Source organism: Haliaeetus leucocephalus, unplaced genomic scaffold (assembly GCF_000737465.1).
Source record: "Haliaeetus leucocephalus isolate CR32 unplaced genomic scaffold, Haliaeetus_leucocephalus-4.0 Scaffold61, whole genome shotgun sequence".
NCBI classification, from domain to species: domain Eukaryota; kingdom Metazoa; phylum Chordata; class Aves; order Accipitriformes; family Accipitridae; genus Haliaeetus; species Haliaeetus leucocephalus.
This window is the reverse complement of record NW_010972497.1, coordinates 1,004,612-1,028,100: the sequence shown is the minus strand read 5'-3', so window position 1 is coordinate 1,028,100 and position 23,489 is coordinate 1,004,612. Positions and strand designations below refer to the sequence as shown.

The following is a 23,489-nucleotide window of genomic DNA, read 5'->3' as shown; positions in this document are numbered from 1 at the left end:
CGGCCGGCGGCTGCTCGGGGGGCCCCGCCGCGGCCCGCAGCCCTGACCCCACCGGGTTTGTCTGTTTTAAGGGACGGCGGCTCCGCGCTGGGAAGAAAGTTGGGGCGTGGGGTCCCTTCCCCGAGGGGGGGCGGTGTGAGGGGTCCCGTCCCCCGGCTGCGGGCGAGGTTTGTTGCCACCGTTGGCGGGGGGGGGGGACGGGCCGGGGGCCCCCCCCCCCACCCCCGGCGGGAGCCTCCCGGGGGCTGTTAGAGGGGGCTGGGGGCCACAGGCCCCGAGGTCGCCCCCGCGCCGAAACGTGGGTGTACGTATGGGTCGTAGGGTGAAGGTTTTGAGGTGGTTTTTTTCTTCCGCTATCAGTAGGATAATCTGCTTTAAAACACGAGGTGAGTTTGTCTTTGAGCGTGGTGCTGTGTCCTAGAGGACAAGTGAAACAAAGCGGGGATGCGTAACCAAGTGGATTTAAAAAGTACGGAGCAAAACTGCAGCAGTCGGGAGAAAAAGTTTCCGTTTCCTCTTTCTGACCCTTTCTCAGTCCCTTTCTTTTCTCCCTCGGGAAGCGGAGCGCTCCTGCTAGTCTGTTCTTCCCTGAAAGCCCCAGAGCTAATTTCATAGCTGTCACTAATTGCTTCTCAAATTCTTTGCTCATTCCCCATTACCCTTTTTTTGCTCATTTCCTTGCACTCCAAAACAAAACAAACCTCTTAAAAGCACAACAGTAATTACAAGGGAAGAAATGGCCTTTTATGTTTGTACTCTGGCATTTACTGTCCGGTTTCTTTCTACCTCGCGTGGCCTTTACTCCGAGACGGTTTCTGCTGGAGTGATAACAAAAGAATAGGCGCGTTTGATGTATAAAGTAGGTGTAGTGCTGGCAGTGAAAGTAGTCAGACGTCTCCCTTTTCTCAAATCTCTTAACTCTGACAAAGTGATGCTTTTAGCAACCATGTTTACTCATTTCTTGGCTTTTCTGTGGAAGCCAGGCAAGACTTCCTGGCTGCGGTCCTGTTACCTCTCCTTTTCTATTTATCTGTTTAATGAAAATAGAGGAGAACACATATTTACTGTGTCTGTAATGCACAGTGGATACTCTTGAAAAAGAGGAGAGCGACATCAAACTGACAACGTATTTGCTATTTGAATCTGACCCTAGTGACTTTCTAATATAAACACTTGATAGATTCGTTAGGTATTCACTCATATTTTGCTATAATGCCACTGGCTGATTTCAAGCCACTGTTTCATACTTCCATTTCTTTTCTGGAGTTGGTCAGGAGGTGATGTGCCTGAGTTTGTACTGGAAGAGATTTCCATGCTCTTCTTGCTTAGTATCTTGCTTTGAGGTTATATATTAGCATTATATAAGTGAATCTACTGGTGATAGCCGTGATAAAGGTATTTGAATGCTTTCCTTTTTAGACGCGTGGAGCTGTTTAAATTTTGCCAAAGTTGACAGCTCTGGCTGTCCTTTTTTTGATACATATCTTTGTCTCTAGCTTGGAACTTCATTGAAAAATTTCATCAGAAAAAGCTCTTCTCAAGAGTAAGGTTAGAGGAAGAAAAAGTTACTTAGTTTAAATTAAGAGAAAAATCTTGCCAGTTTTGTCCTGTCTTGGGGGGTGGGGGAGAGCAGAAAGTGTCATGGAGGGTTGACATATTCTAATACTTCTGTGATTTGTAGTGTAGGCTTCAAATTGAGTAGAAAGCCTACCCTACAATCAGAATGTACCTCTTTCTATCTGCAAAATTTGCAAAGGACTGACTGCAAAAATAGCAACTATTCGCTGTGCATGATGGTGAGGAGATAAAAAGAGATATTGAAGAGAAACTTATTCAATAATGTCAACCAATCATTGGTTTTAGTGAAGCAAAAATCTTGGCGCGAGGACGGGACATGTTAGCCCATTTTGTTAGGGTGAACAGTGTCGTAAAGTATATTGGCAAGATGTGCAAATAACCATTTATACTAAGAGTTAATTGCTTGATAAATTTCATGTTTGTCACCTGAATGTTCTTTTAACACAGTCTGGGCTATCTTCTAACATATCCGTATTCATAATTAGTGAGCAGATCAGAAGCTATCTGCACCAGGCTGTTGGGTTTACTTGTCCTAGAACGACTGAAGGTCTCTGTCTCTCCTGTTGGTTTTGGTGTTGACAGTTTGCTTGGGCACTGGCACACAATTCTCTGTGTGTTGAAACCCCCTAGGATGTCTGGGGATTCATTCACTGCTATCAGTGTGCTTGCTCTTCCATGCGCCTGCTCCTCTGTTAATACTGCTTGAAGGTCCAGAAGTGCCTTCAAAGTGACATAGACGTGTACAGGATTTGATTTTGATCCGCCTGAGTATCGCATTATGTGTGGGGGCAAAATTAGGAAATTGCTCAAAATCATCTAGCTGATCGAGCCATCTTAAGCTGTAGTCTTTCTAGACATTATGGTCGATTAAGGAACCGAAACTGTGCTGTAATTCAAGTGAAATGCGTTTTTTAGTAATGAGTATGTCACGATCCCCCACCCCCCAGCTTGTCACAGTCGGTGGCTCAGGGACTGAGTGAAGGGCGGCAGCACCCCCAGCCATTGTGTGGCATTTCAATAGCGGCCGCGTGGATTGCTTTGTGTGGATCCTGAGCCAACAAAAGTATAAACCTCAGCCCTGAAATGAAACTTGTAAAGGTGTGTAAATCAGAAGCACTGTACCCTGGAGAGTAATAAATGTGACTTACTATTTTGCTAGAGATATGGAGTAATCATTCACTTGCAAGAAGTGCGCTTCCATGTCAGGTTTGGGGTAACTGAGGGTCTCTTGCTCCCCAGGGGGGAGACCTGCACTCCTGAAATGTCTTTTCCTGTTTGGATTATTTTATGTTATTCTGCTCTGTATCCTATCATCGCCATCCATATAACTGTTCTCTGAGTAAGAAAGGAGTAAGGCTAGTGAAAAAGTTGGGGTTTTTTTCTTCTAGCTGCTGGTGGGAAAGCTGGAGAAAGCGCTTTTTCTGGTAAAAAGCAGTAAATAACAAGATTATATTTTTTTTTAGTTAATTGAAATTGTAATGTTTAAATGTTTCCAAAGCATTGGTGTGCTAATGCTTGCATTAATCACAAAAAAAGCCTCCTTAATTAGAGGTGAAAGTGTGCAGACACTTGGAGAAATTGCTCAGTCTCTCTCTATTCACTCCTTCGGTAACTCGAGTTTCTGTCTGTGTATAGGTAAATCCTTTGCCTCCCAGGACTGTCATATGGGAGATTTTAAAAATACTGTGAATCCTGTAATGTGACAGGGACATAGATAGTAAATGGGAAAAGAAGCTGACAGCTCTGGGCCTTAATTCAGATCCATGTGTATTTCAGTGGTAAAATGCTTGGTTTTTAGCTTGTGCAAGACTGATTGTATGGATATGATTACTACAGGACAAATCTAATCTGTTTTCCCAAGTGGTTATTGGCTGTCCTTTGCAGTTGCTTGCTTCTCCCTGTCAACGTTTCATTTTTCCTTTTTAGTTTCACTACTTTACTAATAGAATGAAAGAGGAAGATCTTGGGGATGATGAGGACTTCATTTAAAGTTGAAAGGATTTTCCTGAACTTGGGTTTTAAGTGCCACACAGTAGAAACTACAGTAATAGATACTGATACCTCTGTGTCTCAAAACGTGTTTCTTGGGCAAAATAATTATTTCTAAGACCCCTAACACAGACACTAATGTTAAGTCTTAAGAGATTTGAGAGTGCATATTACAGTAAGCTGTAACAGAAGCTGCAGTAAGGCATAGATATAGGGGAAGGTCTTTTAGTTCCATATCCTGTTTGGTCCCTGTGTGCACACTTACTTTCAAACAGGGTTTATAGTTAAATGACAAGAGAATAATGCATTGTCATTAGTATTTTCTAAAAGTTTGTTTACCCTGCAGTTTTGGAAGGGGAGCGAAAGCTTCTTGAAAGGATCTGTGTCTGATTAGAATATTTAATCCTTCAGTTAGCTGCTCTGTTCTTGGGTAATGACTTATTTAGTAGCAATGCATATCTAGCAGGCGGCTTGAATTAGTGATTGCTGGTTCATGTTTCTGCTCTGTGGTTTTGGCCTTTATCCTTTTCAAATCTGATTTCCATGAAGTTGATTATGTGCAGGCTAGAGTTAATCTGCAACACCGTCCGTTTCAGCGACACCTCTTCCAAGGCAAAGTGTTGGTTGTTGCCAGGAGCGATCCCTCATTCCCTCGCTTTTGGAAATCGGTTAATGCGTGTCTTTTGGTCTCCTACCTAGGGACGCAAATGCATTTCACTGGAGTGGTTGGCTGCAGTTCTTGGAGGTTGTGGGGTGAAGGAAGGGTGCCTGCCACACCGTGTATTAATGAGCTCTTGGAATTGAAGACCCTAGTTTTGCAAAAATGGTTATAAGGTGCCTTCAATAATAGGGGAGTTTGGTGTTGTGAGTGAGGAGGTTACTCCTAGCTAGCCCTGTGAAACAAGTGTCTCTTTCCTGCAAGACCAGACTTGCACTGAGAGATGGAGTAGTGTATTTTCATACCCTGTTACCTGAAAGAGTTTTTAAGTATTCATAGTGTCTTTCTGTTTGCTTTCTTTTAATTTCTTTTTTTTCCCCTTAATATTACAAGGTCCGTCACCCGGTCATCTGTGTCAACAACCATGTCTTCTGTTCCATTTGTATTGAAGTGTGGCTGAAGAACAATAATCAGTGTCCAGCTTGCAGGATTCCCATCACACCTGAAAACCCTTGCAAGGAAATTATAGGTAAGGACAACTTTAGGTTTTGAAATAACTTTCTGGTATTTGCTGCTGGAGGAGATTCTTTTGAGTCCAAAGATGTCTGGATATTTTTTCCTCTATGTGTTTTTTACTAGTGTCTAAGGAAATTCTGACTTTAAATCTTTCCAGAAACATACATAATAGCTATAAGGTAAAAATTCCAAAGTTGATGTGTATATTAATGGCTAGATTAATCAAAGGCAGCAAGTACCCCGTGGCTCTAATGATTGTTTTTTTAAATCATGCTTGGATGGTGCCTTTAACTGAAAAAAATGCATCTCACTTGAAGTACTCTACCTAAGCATTAAAACCTCTTGACCTAAGACAACAGCATTTACCTGAGAAATAGTGTACTTAAATCCAGAATCTTGAATGTACACGGTCTTTTTTCTTTTTATTTTGCTTGTTTGTTTTGTTTTGTTCATCATTTCCTCTGTTTTGCTTTATTTTTAAGAAAATGTCTCTTAGCACAGAGCTACAACACCTGAATGTGGATCTGAGCTTCTGCAGAGCTAGGAAATACCGTGATCTTTATTGGACATAAAACATCAGCTCTACCATTTGGTTCTGAGAAAAAAATATATCTGAACAATCTTACTTCAGAAACTTACACTATCTTGTACTAATTAAATGTATGCTTAGTTCCCGCCCCGCCCTCCCAACTCCTTTTTAATAGTATGGTCTTAAATAAGATAGGATTCTGTCAAGGAAAACACAAAGTTGAAAAATCAAAAAGTTGTCTTCCTGCGGTGAGGCAGGATTTTGACTTCTAAACATCACTAGATACTCATGTTTAACGTGTTCTGAAAATGACAGGACTTTAAATCTCCCATGGTAGTAGATTGGTCTAATATTAGCTGTATTTGTAGTTGATAATATGAAAAGCACTGTAAGGTGGATTACTAGTATTGAATTGACTGAAAAAGAAGCAATGTTAGTGTTTCTTTCATCCTGTGCTGCTTTAGGAGGAACGAGTGAAAGTGATCCTATATTTAGTCCAACAGTCAGAAAACACCTACGTAAAACAAGGCTTGAATTGCTCCACAAAGAATATGAGGTAAGGACATGAGGAGTGTTGTGACTTTCCAGATGAACTGCAGCTGTTAAATTACTGCATACAACTGGTCCTTTTGCTTTGAGTCCCATTTTTAATTTGAGTAAAGGATTATACTGGATCTATAAGAAACTCAGCTGTGTTAAAATCCCACCTTCTGGCTAAGGTTACAAAAGAGCATTTGCTGGTGCTTGAAGTGGTCCCGCTGAAGTCACGGTGATATTCTCTCAATACTACAGGTAGCCAAGTACAGCCAATTCTATAGTTTTGTGGGAATTCCACCCCCAGGCGGTATGGGAGGGTTTTCTTTATGCATATTGGGTGTTGGGGGGCTTTTTGCTTTGTCTTTGATAGAGAGTGTTTGCATTTGTGAAGTAATTCCCTTGTTGCTCAGGGAAACTAAATTCCTTCTTAAAGAATATTGCCCACTGTAACCTTCTGGCATAGGTTAATTCTTATCACTGTTGCTTTATTGTTTTCTGAAAGTGAATGCTTGGAAGTTTATCTCCACTCTCCTGCTGGAAAAATATTGTCTTAGGAAGAAGGTGAAAAGATGTTAATAAGGAATATGCTTAGCTTGTTTTCTCAGCTGTTGTTTCCTTAGTAGCAGCAGTGTGAAGACATCGCATATTTTGCAAGAAAACCTGTCTCAGGGAAGAGAATGAGAGAAAGGAAACGGACACTGTGTATATCCTTAACACTGGGGAAGTAAGGGCTGTCTTTTATGACAAGCTTGCCTGTAGCTCAGCTTCTTTCATCCTCTGTGAAAGGAGGAGTCAGGAAAAGGAGGTTCCTTGCCTTTCTATTCAGTCAACTCCAAAATCACACAGATAGGCATAGGATAACACAAATCTCTTCAAAAAACTAAATTTAAAATGGTTGTTCTCATGCTGAGGGTGGGGGTAGCTTGATTATTCATGCAAATATGCCTTGGATTTATGTAAATGGCATATATGGCCTCTTTTTAGTAATCTGACCTTGAGCAACTCAAGTATTTAAGTTGGTGAACAATGTAGAAGACATGTTTTCAGGAAAAATTATTTCTTTTATCCCTTTAACAACAGGCTTTTGAAGGTTTTTGCTTCTCTGTGGCTTCAGACCGATACAGCCAAGAGCTTTGTTCTTCACATTTTGAGTCTTTCCTAAGATGTTGCTACTTTCGGTAGCTGGAGCAGCCTCTTCCAGGCAGTGTTCTGTCCATTTTGAATCTTGAGACTTTCAGCATCCGAACATGTGATGTTTCAGAATGATTATGAGAAAAACATTCTCAAGTAACAGCAAATGAGTCAGCAGAGGACGACCTTAAGAACACTCTTGATACAGGAAATCCTCCCCCAGAGTGCCCTAATAATAGATTCATGTTGCTGAATGCTTTGAAGCTTTTGGTCTGCCCGCCAGTTTGTTCAGGGTCCTTTATGTAGTCAAGGGATTCCCTTCACTAAAACCTTGACTATGCTTGAGTGTGCAGGTTGATTAAAATCCTGCCTAGAGCACAATACATAAGCATACTTAGATATATATGTAAGTGAAGGCATGCATCTGGGCTTGCCAGAACCCATGTTTCTAAAGTGCTGTGGGAACCTGCCAGTATTATTTAATTAATCTCATGCATTATTTTAATTCCTGAATTTCTGACACCTTTAGGATGAAATAGAATCCCTGCAAAAAGAAGTGGAAGACCTGAGAGGTAAAAATCTCAGTTTACAGACACAGCTGAAATCTCTTCTGGATCCTACAGCATCAGCTTTGTCTTGCCAAAATGAGGAAACTAGCCAATCAGCAAATGAAGCAAGTACCAGTGGCCCAGAAACCCCAGAGGAATGGAGCAAAAAGCTGAAAGCTGCCAATGATATATATGAAAAAGTGATGGATAATGTGGAAAAGCTAAAGGAGGTAATAAATACATTTCTTCCTCTATCTTGTAGTATAACTGTTTCGTGTTAGTTAAACAGGAGTGAGAGCTAGCATGACCTCTGGGTACTTCATAGATCCAGAAGAAAGAGGAAGAAATTGAATTCCAGTGACTGTTGGTGTATCATAGTATTTCCATATAGCATTTGCAAGTGTCAGATGTTATTGCTTGTTCCAGTGAGTCTTGTATGTGACTCTTCCTCAACTCCTCTGTCACTCTATGGCTGGGTAATTGGATTATAGCAGCACTTGTCACCAGTATTGACGACCAGATTTTTCAGGCTTGCAATAATCTATATAATATATCTATTTTACAACATTCAGTGGCCAAACACAGTACAGTTGGCTGAGGCAGATTTTGCACTATTGCCCTCCCTGCTAGCCGATATTTTTGGTGCAATTTGCTGAGACAGAGTAACTTGACCCCTTGACCGAAAATAGACAAGCTTCAGCATTTTATGACCAGAAGACCCTTTACTGGAAACCTGCAGCATTTTTATACATCTTGAATGTAATGTAAAAGAAAACCTGGTACTGCAGAAGGAGGGATGCAGGAGACAGTCATGTGAAAATACATCTAAATAAAAATATCTTGCAAAATCTACCTGCAGGCACAAGAAGGATCACCTCAAACATTGAAGAATAGTGAAATTTCGAGATTAATTTGAAAGGCAAGGTGGAAAGAACTGGACTTGCATTTATTCAAAATGCTGCCTTTATTTCTTCTATTAACAGTCCTGGGTTGCCTCCTGCAAAACCGAAGTGTTACGTGTTTAGGACTTTTTTTTTTTTTCCTTTGTAAGCATTAATAGTGTTTATACTTTTCATGTGCTACAGACTCAGAGGCCCACATTATACTGTTCTGCCATTCTGTTGTTGTTAATGCAACACTTCTAGATTTGCCTCTGTGTAGCCTACAGCAAATTCTGGCTCTGATTGGACTATGTGATAAACACTAAAAGAAATAAACTGAGTTTCCAAAACAGACTTAAACTTTACAGGCTGGGACACATCTTCTGCCCTCCTAAGAGGATCCCAGGAGCTTCAGAGTCACTTGTAGTTGGCGAAAGGGGAGTCTCAACAAAGAGTTCTTGTCTGCGTAATTTTTTTTGTATTTTTTTTTCCATGGAGTTAAACTGTAGTGCCTCTTTTTTTTTTTTGTGGTGACTAAGTTTTTAACTTTTTCCCTGGGTAAGTAAAAAGAAGAATATAGCAGGGACTGAGGGAGAGGTGTGTTTGGGTTTTTTTCAGTACTACTTCGGCCTTAGCAAGAAAAAGTTTTTAAGTTTATGGAGTCTCTGAATTTAGTTAAGGGTTGGATATGAATAGAGGTTTAGATGGGGTTTAGGGACCAAGTCTTAAACTGTAACCATAGAATCATTTAGGTTGGAAAAGACCTTTAAGATCATAGAGTCAAACACTCTATTCCCATCTGTTCCCTGTTCAAAAGCTGTTCAATTCCAGAAGTACCTAAGTCACTTGGCTCTTCTTTTAGACCTTGTTTCAATTCCAAGTGTGCACTGACCAAGCCCAGTCTCAAAGGCAAGAGCTGTTCAGTCTGAACAGCAAGACCTCTTCCCACGTACACTTAATCCAGAACCAGAAACCTTCTTATACCCTAAAGTACCTGACCCAGGAGCTTCAACCACCCATCGTTTCCCAGTGGCACAGGGTCCCTCAGAAAATGTGGTTGCCATCACTTTCTTTTTAAAACCAGACTCAGTCAGGAAATAGCAGCCACCTTTATCATTTATCTTTTAATGTCCTAGAGCAGAGGCTCCCAAAGTAGGCATTATTACTTTGAGTGGAGTTGTAACAAGTATGGAAGAAGACCAGTAGTAGAAGTAGACAAAGTACAGTTCTTAATAATGGGGTTATATGAACTCATTAATCTAGACGTTGTGCTGCAGGTGGGGATCCCTTGCAGATTACTGGCTTGGAGGATAGAGCACTGTCTGGAAGGAGGACACCAAAGAGGTTCAGTCCTGCCTTGCCACATGCCAGATGGATGCCCTACCTACCAACTCTACGCAAGTCACGCAATTTCCTATTTGATTGTTTGGCTGCGGGAACCGTGACTCTGGAAGGAGAGAAAGGTCTCGGCCATGTTGTCAGATGGTTTGATGCTCCTTTGGATGTGAGGTGTCCTGGATTCTTACTCATTGCTTTCAGGATAGTTTTTTGTGCTTTTATTTTTTTAAACACCAAATAGTTGACTCTCAGGCACCCAAGCCCTGGGCTCACCCTTGCCATTCCTTCTTTACCGGAAGTCTCTGTAAGTCTCTATTTACTCTTTCTGCCCCTAGGAATATTAGGGGGGGGGGGGGGTGTTTGTTTGGTTTTATTTTCCTGCTCCATTCCCCCTATCCCCCACTGTCTTAGCCTCACCTGGAGAAGTTGCTGGGGATATTTCTGTAAGCATTTAGAGTTTTCTGCCTCTCTCCTTGCACTGTTTGATGCTTTTGAAAAAGTACATTTCACTCCTGAGCCCAGTTGCATAGCTCCTTCTTTGGATCTAACTCTAGATCATACTTCTATTATGCAGTCAAAGTATCATCTATTTGAGACTGTAAATTACAAGTCCTGGACTAGTGGTGCCATTTTCAGCATACGGAGATTGAGCAGACTGTGAAGTGCAGAATATTTTCTACTTGTTAGGATAGTGGCATTCATTGTTCTGAAACACGGCGGCAGGAAAGCTTCTCTTTATATGAAGTATCTTGTTAACAAGGGTGTCTGCTGAACTGAGAAGAAGGAATTGACCTCAATTCAAGGAGTAAGAAGGGTTGTGAATCAGGAGTCCTAATCACAGCATCCTGGAAGAAAGTGAAGAAAGACTGCAAATAGCTTGTCATAATGGATTTACATCCTCAGGATAACTATGCTTTAAAAACAAGCCAAAAAACCCAAAGTAATCTTACTCTAATTTGGAATGGGGGAAGCTGTTCAACATTAGTTTTGCTGATACCTGCACATTGTAATGTTAATGTACTTAACGTATTTAGTCATGTGGAAAAAAAAAACATGGAATTGCCATTAGTACATCTCCTTAATGACTTTCTGTGCTAACTAACATAGCTGTGTTTATTTCCCCAGATAGGACACTTGCGATGTATTTTGGGAATATAAATAAAAAATGTCTGTTCGCTATTCAGTTTTGCAAGCCATTTCCCATGGTGATTTTTAAGTGGTGTCCCTGTCTGAAGGCTGTTTCCTGCCTTCAGATTTCTAGTTCTGTCTCTTTAAAAAGGAGAAACAGCTTGTCCTATAAATTTTAGAAGTAATTTCTGGTTTACTGTATACTTATTTTTTTCCTTCTCTTTTCCTTAGGCAAATAAGAAACTGAGCATGGAAAACAATAGCCTTTTAAGAGAGAATTTGCGACTAAAAGCTGAAGTTGATAGTAGATCACCCCAAAAGTATGTGAATATTTTAAAGGTTACCATATTTTATTTATGAACTGTTTAACTGTTGTAGGACTTTAACCTAAAACTGTGATGGTGTACATGGTGTTGCGTATGAGTCTCCAGGTAGACTTTAGAATTTTTATCCTCATAGACTTGGGTGACAAATGAACTTACAGAATAACAGCAAGTGTACAGTGAAGGAATGTAACATGACTACAAGTGCTATTCCTTGCGTTATCTGGACAATATTGAGGGACTGGACTTATTAGTTGAATTCTACAGTTAACTTACTTTTGTAATTGGGAAATTTCTATATCTGGTATATGGTCAAAGTAGAAGGTCTGTTACTGAGTGCGGATGTTCTGGTTGTTTGTATTTGGTTTTGTTTTGTTCTTCCTTTTGCTGCCTTCGGGGTTTGTTCTGTGGACTTAGGCTCCTTGTTCAAGAAAGTCCCTGATAGCTCTGTCTGGCAAGATACATAGAATTGAGCTTCTGCAGCATGAGAACGTTGTTCCCAGAACTGACACCTGTGTTTAGTACTCTGTTTAAACAGTTAAAACATCAACAACAATGACCTCAAAAAGCAGAAGCTTTGCCATACTAATTACAGCTGTGTGCTAAGGTACCTCTCCTTGGAAGTACTTTGTGAAGCAACATGTTCATATTTTTAAAGTTGTGTTCCCTTCTTTCATTGGTTTTCTACCTTTCTTCTCTCATTGGTTTAGAACTTAGAAAGGTAAGAGCAGCATTGGCTGAAGGTTTATACGGTGCTTTTGAGGCAGGGGGTTGGGGGGCTCCTGTGAAATGTGAGAAGAGAGCTCTCTGGATTTTATTCTAGTTCACAACTCACTTGCTGGAAGATTAAATTCATCCTTATAGAGAGCTTGCTTGCCAGACTGTTTGTCATTCAAGACTACAGGAAAGAAGATGCATGATCCTTGTGCTGTGCTGTTAAGTGCATAAAAGTACATTCCACCCTGAAGTCCCCTAATAAGGGAGATAGAGCCCTGTTTAAGGTCTTGGCAATGCAGAGGGCTTTAATGGCATGGAATGTCTTTTCCCATAAGATTCAAGAGTGAGTTGGCAAGGATAGCGAACTTGAAAAATAAGTAGTTATAACTAAATAAATCCTAGAAAAGAAGAGCTAGAAGAGACCAGGTAATCTAACTTGATTTTTACTTTACTGATGTCAGGTAAACTCCCCAGTGGAGAGAATTCCCATTTCTTCTAGCTTGTGCATGCTTTACCATCCTGTTGGTCAGGAAAAATTAGATACCAGAGGGACGGAGTCATGAAGAACTAGTTTTTGTTGCAAGCTGATTATTTTCCCATCTTTTCCCAGTGTGGCCTAAAGCAATAGCCCGTCACTTTCTTCTTTAGAAGCACAGATATAGCCAAATGTTATTAGAAGTTGGCCAGTGTTGAGGCCTGTTTTGCAACCCAGATGCCAGCTAGATTGGCCTGTCTGTGTCTCTACTATTAAACTTTTTTTAATTATTTTTTTTAAAGTCTCCAGAACAAATAGTAACATCCTACCTCCCTGTTGGGAATGATCTTTTGGCCCATGATAACTCTAGAACTGTGCATGGGAATTGAGTACGTGCATTGAATCAGGCTTAAACTGGCCCAGGAACAATTCAGACACTTCAGGAGGGTAGACAGTTGCATGTCTGTACCCTGCTTTTGCTATCTTCAGCTTTGGTTTTACTTTGAGACCAGTTGTGTACTACAAGAATTTAAGTATATGCAAAGAAAAATTTGCCCTGGAAGAAACCCTTTCACACCTTAAATTTAGCAATTTTGATTCACCCTACCTATACCCATTCAGTCCTAGTCATGTCTTCTAGACTTTAGTGTGCCCAGTTCTTCTAGATAAGTGTGACTTAAGTAAACTTCAGATGTACTTGGTTTTGCTGTACTCTCGTGGCTCTCCAGTGTCTATGGTTTTCTGAAGCAATAACGCTTGGAACTGGGTACTAGATTCCAAGTGAAGCCTCAGTAGCACTACGTTGAACAGAAAAACTTGTCTTGTGTCTTGCTACATCTTATATTGATACCTTGCAATACACTTTTTGTTGCTTCCTTTCACCTGGCACTACTAGCGCAAATGGCCTGTACCAGTTCTGCTAAATAGCTACTTAGAAAGTTACCTTCCTACCTCATTTTGCATTTGTGCTGCTAATGTCCCCTTGCAAAGTGTGGGACTTTACCCATTAATTGGCTTTCTTCAGGCTGATGTTTTGATGCACATGTCAAACTTAAAACAATTCTTCTGAATTCCAGTAACATCCTTCAGGTGGTAGGAATTCTCTTCCATCTTAATGTTGCTGGCAGACTTTATAAATTAACTTTCACACTTGTAGTCATTAGTCTGGTCAATAGTTAGACCAGACCTAACATCAAGACAGTTTTTAAATGTTTTTTCAGTTCTGATGACAAACTTTGACGATATCTAAAAAGTCTTTCAACTAGGCTTCACACACTGAGCAGGGGTTGCAGTAACTGTTTTCTTACCTTGCATATGAAATCAGAATTGAAGGCATCAGAGCCCGACAATGTTGCTATAATTACTTTTCTGTGCGGGTGCGCTGATTTGCCAGTACAGTTGTTTCACTCTATTCAGAATTGTTCAGAAGGTAATTTTTGTAAAAAGTTTCTGAATGGCTCTCTAGTGCAATTTAATACAGCTGCTGGATTGGATCTTTGGAACTTAAGTGTCAGCAGCATTGTTTCGTCATGTATTTTTTAGCTTCAGATTGTCAGGTATGGATTTGTGCTTAAACAACTGGCTAGATAACTAACTAAAACTTGTATCAAATTGTTTTTCAAAGGATTTGTCAGTATTCAGTCCCCTTATCCCAAATATAGTTCAATTTTTGCATGATGACACTGGGGCTAAATACCACAACCTAAATTATTTTAGTAGGCTTTCCTTTATAGCAAAGGAAACACTGATGGCAGGTGAATGATCCCTTTGTAACACAGACTCTACCTCTGACATCACAGGAAAAATATAATTAGCCTTCTTCAGTGGTCAATAAAAAACTTCCCTTTTATCATAGTCTTGACTTGTTTTTTCTGTGTTCGTATCCATTAAAACCTGCTGAAAAATGTTATTTATGTCAATAAAATTGACATCGCAGCCATGCCAGGGATTTTTACACAATTTTTTAATTGATGATGCTGATTGATTAGATTTTTTTCTTTTTTTTCTTTTTTTTTTTTTTTTTTCCCCCCCCTGAAACATTTTTGAGAGTAGACCTTCACCAGAATACCATACAATCACATAGTTCGGACATAGTTCTGAAAAGCAAGTAGAGTAAGTTTCTTCCTCTGATCCTTACCAAAGACCCGCATTAGTCTCCCCTTTGTTAGGCAAATCAGACTGATTGTTTGGTGGTTGTTGCTTGCTCTTTGGTCTTTCTCTTGAGTGATTTTCAGTGGCTTCTGTTTTCCTGATACAGAACAGGAAAACTTCCAAAACTTAAGTTTTGCAGGATGATAAAGCCCTATTACTTCCAGCTCTACTTAAAATAGAAAACTGTTAGGTCTATTGGCAAGGCACAATGGATCTAAAAGCATTTTTGGCAAAGGGATATTTGCTTTTTACCTGAAGGAAAATAACTAACAAGTCCATCTACTCCAGGGTATAGTGTATTTTATGAATGGTTAGATTCAAATTAGCTTGAACCAGACTTCTAGGCTTCCTAGGAGTCTTTTCCCTAAATATTTAATTTCTTCTGCCAGTTAAAATCCCAGTCTGAAAAACTATCTGTAACATGCAGAAAATTGTTGTGTTATCTCTTTTCTCTGGTTTTGTGAGTTGTTTTATTGTTTTGTTGGGGTTTTTTCCCCTTTTCTCCTGTTTTACTGTTTATCTTGTCTAGATTTGTGACTTCAGGTACCTGCACACTGAAATCTAAGGCTGTTGATTTTTTAGGTAATTCTATACAGCATCCAATTTTTATCTAACTCAAATATTTCCACTTATGCCAGACTATTTAATTTAGTCTGCATTTCACTGAGCCTACAAATAGGCTTCTAGTAGCCTGTGTTCAGGGTGCAGAGGGTAAGAATGCTGCTGTCTTCCTTGACAGAAAACGGGGTTTCTTTCTCAGCTCCCTGCAAGCTTGCTGTCCCAGAGGAGTGACACTTTCAAAGACCAGCTGCAGTGTGGCCTTAAAAGTAAATAGGAGAAAATGCTATTTAGTAGCCTTCAAAACAGCTTTGAGTTCTTGAGTCATAGCATTAAATCCTAAGGAAGCACCCACTCCAGATGTGAAGATCTAAACCTTAAGCAGATGGGTAAGGACATTCAGATCTCACTGCTTGGTTTTGTGGGTTTTCTGGTGGGTTTTTTTGTAGTAATTCTGTGTTAATCCTTTCTGACTTATGCAGTTCACTGACCTCAGGTATAATCTGGAAGACCAGTGCTGCTTCAGTGAAAGATGTTACATGTTTGGAGAGCCTTTGCACATTTGTCTGAATTCACCCAATTCCCTAAGTGAAAGGAGAAGCTCTATTCGAAGAACATACCTTGACTATTCTTTTGTTCAAATCCTGCTGCTCTACGGTCATCCAACAAACAGTAAAGCTTAGCCTTACTCATGTGATGTGAAGGAAGTGCATTTCCCCCATGTTCAGGAGAGATTTCATGAGGAAAGCTGTGTGTCTTCAGATTGGTTTGTACTCTCTGAATCGTGCGATGGAGGGGATTTACTGCCCAGTATTTGCTCATATTGAAAATAACTTGTTCTTTTACAAACTTAGAAAATTAGCTATAGCAAGTGTTTCTACTACTTCCTTCAAGAAGCAGCAGTTGTATGCTCTCTTCTGTCAGCCAGCCTGGTCTGCAGAATGGAAAGCAGTAGTAGGCTATACCCAGGCCTACCTCTTCAGTGGAACCAAATTCCATTACTGATTTTTTTTTTTTCTTTTTTCTGGCTTCAGATCTTAAATAGAGCAACAGGCTTGAGGTATAGAGGTATATCTCTTGACCTTTTTTTTTGCTTGATAGGAAAAGGTCCCCATCTGACAGTAACTGGGTTTTCTTCTTAAAAATGCCTATGCAAATATGACTCACTTTTAAGGCAATTGTATGTAACCTGGGATATTGTCAAGATGTTGCTGCATATCACCTTTCATAGTGGATGTAGAGGATGGTTGCAGAACTTGTTTTTGTCCAGCTGCATCTGGTACATGATACCACAGAAGGGCTGTAGAAACTAGTGGGGCTTTCAGCTGTTTTGTTCTTGGGTTTCCTAGCCCTTTCTTCCCACCTAACTGCAGAACACAAGTGAAAAATGTGTATCTAAATGATGGGACTGGGTTTGGTTGTGCACACTGGCATTGCCCTGATCTCCAGCTGTGACAAGGCCTGACTGTGCCTTGTCATTTCCCACTTCTCACCCTTGGTCTCCTTTGGAGGATGGATCATGCTTATGTATCTGAGCCACAGGGCGGTCCCCAGTCTGGGCCATCAGGTGATCAGAACTGAAGAGTCATCTTCCATGTCATCCTTGCAGCCCCAGTCTTCTGTAAATGGTTATATAGGAAAACTATTTGCTGCAGCTGCTTATGACCCACAAAGAGAAATGTTTGTTTGAGGTTGTGTGGTTTTAAACTGAGTTGACCGATCTGCTACATCAGTCAGTGGTCACTGATGTGTGAAAATAAAACCGTAAAGCTGAATTTGCAGAACTGATAGGTAAGAAGACAAGAAACAACGGAAGAAGTTTTTCTCTTGTAGGTGAGAGACTATTAAACTTCCCAAACTTCTTCAGGAGTACTTAAACATAACTGAGGGAGCGGTTGTGGAATAATGTGAAAGAGGGTTACTCAAACATTATAGCTATAATGTTAGTTCTTCTTGCTCACTGTAGGTGAGAGCTGACTGCAACTTTCTGTTTGGTGTCAAGCTAGAATCATGCTGGGACAAGGACTCTGACTGAAGAAAGGTCCTGAAATACAGGGTTCAAGTGCTTATCTAGACATGCAGTATCACCTCAGATACTGTAGCATATCCAGTACATCTGCCTGGGGCTGGCAGATGTGATATAGGACCTATAGGGCACCTATATCCTTCCAGAGTGATAGCTGGAGGCCAGCAGTCATGTAAAAGACCTTATGCCATCTAAAATGTCACTAGGTGTCTGTATTGAAGGATCCAAATCCCACCTGAATGTCTTTTCTGTTCACTTTAAGAGTGACCACTAGTTTCTCTGGCCTTTCAGTTTTCTATAGAAAGGATGTACTTGAAACAAATGTAGTGATACAAATGCATTTTTAAGTGATACAACTAGAGAACAAGAACCTAACGCTGAAAAGACTTTGTCCATGCATGAGGATATGAAAAGTGCTCTTTACCACATGTATACTGAATACCTTAACTTCTAATGAAGAATGTATCCACTTGTTACCAAGTATGAAACGGGTCAAATACTTCAGGAAGAATAGTTTATCTAGAGTGTCAGGCCAAACTTTAATTTATTTTCATCTAACTGTACTGCATTCTATTATTATCATCACCAGACCGTACGTTTTTGGCTACGGCACAGCTCACTGTACAATCTGAAGGGAAAAGAAGAGGAAATCTCTTAGGAGAGTGATTTGGTTTGGGGAGATGGGGAGGGTTTCGGCTTCTTTAACCAAAATATGCATGTCTTTTAAACTGTTTGCTGACCTGCCAGCTCAGTTACTAAACCGCCTATGTCATGCTGTGGTCTGGAGTAATTGGTTTAAATATGTGCGTTGTAATACGGCTGTCTTAAAAATCCATGTCCTTGAAAATCTGGGAAATAAATGCATGCAAGTCTCAAAGCAGGAACAGAAAGCAACCACTGTTCTGGTCCTTAACTGCAGAGGTAACTGTTAGTAGGCAGCATGTCATATGCTCCATTTCTGAAAACCAAAATTCCTAACCACTTCCCTCTACAACAATTAACATATTAGTGATGCTATTTGGCTTTGAACGACACACTGTATTTTTTCTTAACCTGAGGACACTTGTTACAAAAGTTGCACTTGAGAATACAGTGGTTCTTCCTCATAAGCAAATCTCAGGCTGTCACTAATGCTATTTGCATTAAATAAACATATTACAGCATTCTTCCATTAAAAAGGAATTGCCAGGTATGCATATAAATGTAAACATGTTTAATTTTTATGTCAAAGTGTCTGTCACAGCAGACCCCAGAAAATCTTGCTTATTTTACATAAGCATTTTTCCCCATCTCTCACTTGGCTATTAAGCTAAATCGTATTTTTTGCATCATTTTTATGTCCTTTATTAAGCAGCGTAGGGTTCACTCCTGTAAGGCTGTGTGAACAGGTCTGTTAGAGAAAGGCAAAATAAGTACTTTTGGATCACCCAAGGAAGGAGGAAGGGTCTTGCTTGGGCTCTGCTGTGCTGCAGTGGCTCCTTCAGTATTTTAAACCAAAATCTGGGTTCCTTTTACTGAAGGAGGGAATAAGCCAAAGTGTGTTATATATGAGGATGCTTATTTCATTGTAACCCCCTTCACCTGAAAATATAATTGAAACATTCCTGAGCTGTCTGTGATTCTGCTTTTATCTAGTTTCATAGGGGAGAGGGAGATAGTCTTGTGCACCTTTTCTCACATTTCCCTCTTGCATGCAACCAGAAATGGAGAAACTGCTATAATCAGTTGAGAAAACTTGTTACCCATAGAGTAAGCAAATGAAAAATGGTCTGTCTTCATTATTATGAAGACAAAGGTAATGGGTAGAGGTAATGCAGAGGTGGGAGGGTGCTTGCCTTGATAGAGTTCCAATCCAGCCAGCTTCTTTCAGGGGAAAAAAAATCTTACTAAGTGAACACTCCTATTCTAAATAGAAAACTACTACCTTGCCATTTCGTGTCTACAAAGCAGTGTGTGGCACATACCAAAACTCTGCAGAACTTAGGCTTATCTGATTTAAAAAGTAGTCTAGTAGCAGTTCTGTGAAAGAACTGGCTTAGACTGTTGCGTGAGTCTTCCCCACCACTGAACCATCTACACCAAAATCTTCAAAAGTCCTTTAAATGTGCAGAAGCAGTTGAACGATGAGTATGTCAGTAGATGTGGTCACTCGTGCCCAACTTGTTTGGGGCTTGTGATACCTCTTATTCCTTTCCCAGACTGCTCACTTAACGGTATTGCAGTTGTCAGCATAGAGCAATTTCCTACTGCTTTGGCCTCAGGAGTTGAAGACCACCTTCAGACCTCACTGGTCTAAGGGTTGCAGTGGGAGCATTTTGCAAAGTAGTGAGGGGGTGGAATGGGGAAAATGGAATGGGAATTCCCTGTGACTCTGAAAGATGCAGAAGGAGGGACAGACAGACAAAGAAACAGGGTGGAAATTCCAGGCAATGTTTGTGCTGGAAGAGTGAATATAAACTTGTGCTGTAACATGGAGCTGCAAGATGGAAAGCGGAGGTTAGTGTAAGCCCACGTACACAATTGTCATTTCTTTGTGATAGAAAACCTTATGTGTCAGAGGTGTAGGGTGGCTGCAGGTCCTTCCCTCCTTCCTAATAATACCAGAACTTTAATTGTTTTTCCTTTCTCTAAATTGAAAGCCTCAAATGGAGCAGGGAATTCCCTGGTGCCTACCTGTCAGTGACAGGTTAGAATTAGTCGGGGCATATAGCTGAAACCTTCACCTGCCCTCTGGGGAAGGTCAGTCTTGAAAGCTGGTGGAGGATGGGGAGAAGGCAAGTCTGTATCTTGGCAGTTGAAAATGTGCTTAAGCTGGAAGCCCCACAAACACCCAACTTTCACAAACCACAAGCAGCAGGTTTTTTATATTGGAGTCAAGGAAGAAATTAGATTGTTCCAGTTGTAAGGCTCAAAAAAAACAAGTAACTCTGAAGTAAGTGGAAGTACCATCCACTCGATGGCCAAGGAAAAGCTGTATATCTAACAGGAGTATAATTGAAATGGTCTATATAAGTATTTAAACCACCTCAAAGGACTATTGCAATTTCTGAATTTCATATTGGCATTTTATATTTGGCAAGGTGACATTGTGTAAGAAATGTATTGTAAAACACTGCTGTACTGTAGGAAAATGATTGAATGTAAATATTTCAAGATGTGGACCACTGTTCAAATGTTACCATAAATCTTTGCCATTGTTTTAGGGGATAATTCTTCATGCATATTTGAGTTGAATTGATAGAACCAGCCCCTGGAAGGGTAATCTGCTTGTTATTGCCTTACTACTACTAATAGTTTAATTTCAGCTTTTCAGGTGTTCACTCCACATGTACATTATACATGAGGATTTTTTTTCATAATTAGCAGAGAAAAGTTCTGACTTTTGTTTTCAAATCAACACAATGTTTAATAGCTTTGTTCTTTCTTGAAATAAGCTTGTAAAGAACCATGAGAATGTCTTTTTCAAGCTTAATATTTTTTTTTTTTTTTTTTTTTTTTTTTTTAAATTCTTGCAGGTTTGGTAGGTTTACAGTAGCTGCACTTCAGTCCAAAGTAGAACAAAGTGAACGTGAAATGAACCGTCTAAAAAAGGCACTGGAAAGAAGTGATAAATACATAGAAGAAATGGAGTGTCAGCTTTTACAGCTGAAGAATGCAGGCGAAGGAACCCAGACGGTGAGTGCTGTTAGTGAGAGAGCGCTTTCCACAGATGCTAAAGGAGCTGAGAGCAGTGAAGATACAGCATGTTTGAAAACCCAAATTGAGGAGAAAAAAGCTTTGACTACCAGTCAAAGTCCTGACACTCTTGAACAGCTGACAAGTGGTGGAACTTGTTTAAGCTCTTCTAGTCAAGATGGTTCAAATGGCTCAAATACCCAGTGTGCCCCAAAGAAAGAACTATTTCCAGGATGTCATGGGGTTCTCCTGGATGAAAATGCTACAAATATGGATGCCTGCTTAGAAGAGCAGTGGAATAAAATTGAGGAATGTACCCCATATAAAGATGAAGAGCTTTATGATCTTCCACCACCGTGCACTCCTTTTCTGTCTCTCAGTCGTCTTCAGTTGAACACTCCTGATGGAAAAGAAAATGCAAGGAAACCATCAACATTCCTGAGAAAACTGAAATTTGAAGAGTTTTGTGACACTTCAAATGACTGTAGCAAAGATTCTCCAGAACACAGCACAAGCAGCTGTAATAGCGAAAAGAAGATGAACTGTTTTACTACAGGAAAATCAGGTTTTTGGGGGACCTGCCCAACAAATTTTGCCGAGAACTTAGATTTTGATGAATCGGAGCAAAATTCAGTAGCTGGTCAGTCAGATGAGACATCAGCAAAGTCCAGTGATAAAACAAGTTCTTGCTTACCTAAAAGGTTACATACTCTTTGCTCTTCTGAAATGAATCGCACAAGAACCTCCAGTGAGGCATCTATGGATGCTGCCTACCTCGATAAAATTTCCGAGTTGGACTCAATGATGTCCGAATCAGACAACAGCAAGAGTCCGTGCTATAATTTCAAGTCCTCTGATCTTGATAATTCTTCAAAGTCAACAGAGTGCTCTAAGCTTCTGAATGAAGCTGAGAAGAAACTGGAAGAGATGAATGAGGAACAGACTATGAAGTGTCCAGAGACAAGCGATCTAGCAGTTGACAGAGCTGGCTGGAAACCTGCTATGTTTTCCATCCTCTCCCCATCTGAGCTAGATATGAATGACCACTTTCCACTGTTTACAGGCCAAAACGTAGTGACTAGTGATATCAAACCTCCAAACTGTTTATTTCAAAGAGACTTTTCCCAGAGTTTGCTATTCAGTAACTCACAAAGGTTGTTTGAGGAACAAAAGTTCGGTTCCTGCTTTTTAAAGATGTCACCTGACCTGCACAATCAGCTTAATCCTCCTTGGGTGTCTTCCTTTATAACTGAAAGGAAAAATAAAAATGTCAGTCAGTCGACCAAGAGGAAAATTCAAAGCAGCCTTTCCAGTGCTAGTCCATCAAAAACCACCAAAAACTGACTCTACTTGGAAATCAAATGTGACTCAAAGTCGTCAACCTGCAAATGTTTAATATTTACAGGTGAACTTAATTTTTAATTACTTCCATGCAATCTGATCCTGCCTTTTTTGACTAGGTGAAGACTGAATGTTCCCTTGCCCATTACAAGCTCTTTCCTAGGGAAGAACCATTCCAGATTCTTTTCTTTTGGCTGGGAATTTTATTTACTTGGGGGGTTTGGGTGGTTTTTTTTAAGTTTTTGGGTTACATGATCTTCCAGTTGTGAGCGCAGCAAATGACTCCCTTGAACAGGACAGTTTTCAGTGGTCTTGTCAAATCAGTCATTTATGTAAGAATTTGTTTTAAAGGTTACGTTTCCCATTCCTAAAGATTACATTCTGTGCGTGTAAGGCAGCTACTGGCTATATATCCTATGGATTCATGAAATTGCTATAAAACAGTGTCAGTTTTGCCATAAAACTTGCCTCCCAGAGGAAATGTTGCTGCTTGGACTGTTTCATAGCACTGTACTGTATTGAAACTCTTGTTTTAAGTGGGTGTAAGGTAGCAGCCTCTTTCTTTTCAGGGTTACAGCACTTCAGTTAGAAAACATCTCCTCTTTAACACTGCAAACATGGATTGTATTTTTTGAAGTTAAGCACAATTTTTAATTTAGTTCCAAAAAAGCATTGTTATTCTAAACGTGTTCAGTATGCCTGTATAGACCATAAAAATGGGTTTGTATGCTAATGTCTTGTTTACCTAATGTGCACTGAACATTTTACATTAATACTGTACCATTTTACATTAATACTGCATGCTTTTCTATGTGAATTGAATAAAACATGTTATAAGCACTGTAATCCTTGATGTCGTCTCAAATATTGAATTAGCAAAAAGAGAAGAGAATGGGGAAACTTTTTTTTTTTTCATAATTTGGAAAATACCTAAGTTTTGTAAAACATAAATGTGAGCTTATTCACAAAAAAAAAAAAAAGGCAAATCTCCCTTCCTCCTCCTTGTTAGACATATTACCATTCTAGTGTCAGCATCGATACAGTTGATGGAAATGGCTTTCGGCCTCTCTGGAGGTGACTCTTCCATAAAGTATTGCATAGGTCAACATAATGTGATGGCCTACTACAGGCAGGAGACCTAATTAAGCAGCAGAGCAAAATTGGTTTCTTTGCATTATTGTGTTTAAGTTTTTTTAAGGGCATATTTAATTGCAAGATGCAGGTTTTTTTTTCTATATAGGCCTCTGACGGCATTTCGTACAAACAGACTTCCTCGCTTCATCAATACCTATGATACGAAAAATCTATATGCTGCCTTTTGTCCCTTTGAAAGGAGGGATAGCCACTTGGAAAATTTCAATAGGCTGGCTCATCTTTAGTAAAGTTAAGT

At 40.0% G+C, this 23,489-nt stretch overlaps 1 protein-coding gene across 1 annotated transcript in view; it reads left to right on the top strand.

Annotated features, from left to right (window-relative positions):
* RNF219 (ring finger protein 219) overlaps positions 1–22,945 on the top strand; it is a 23,468-nt gene extending 523 nt beyond the window's left edge. Inside the window, exons 2-6 of the mRNA XM_010578374.1 lie at positions 4,619–4,754; positions 5,735–5,826; positions 7,468–7,716; positions 11,065–11,153; positions 20,599–22,945. Coding sequence (XP_010576676.1) covers positions 4,619–4,754; positions 5,735–5,826; positions 7,468–7,716; positions 11,065–11,153; positions 20,599–22,102 — 2,070 coding nt within the window. The 3' untranslated portion in view covers positions 22,103–22,945. The remainder of the gene's footprint in view (positions 1–4,618; positions 4,755–5,734; positions 5,827–7,467; positions 7,717–11,064; positions 11,154–20,598) is intronic.
* The last annotated feature ends 544 nt before the right edge of the window (positions 22,946–23,489 follow it).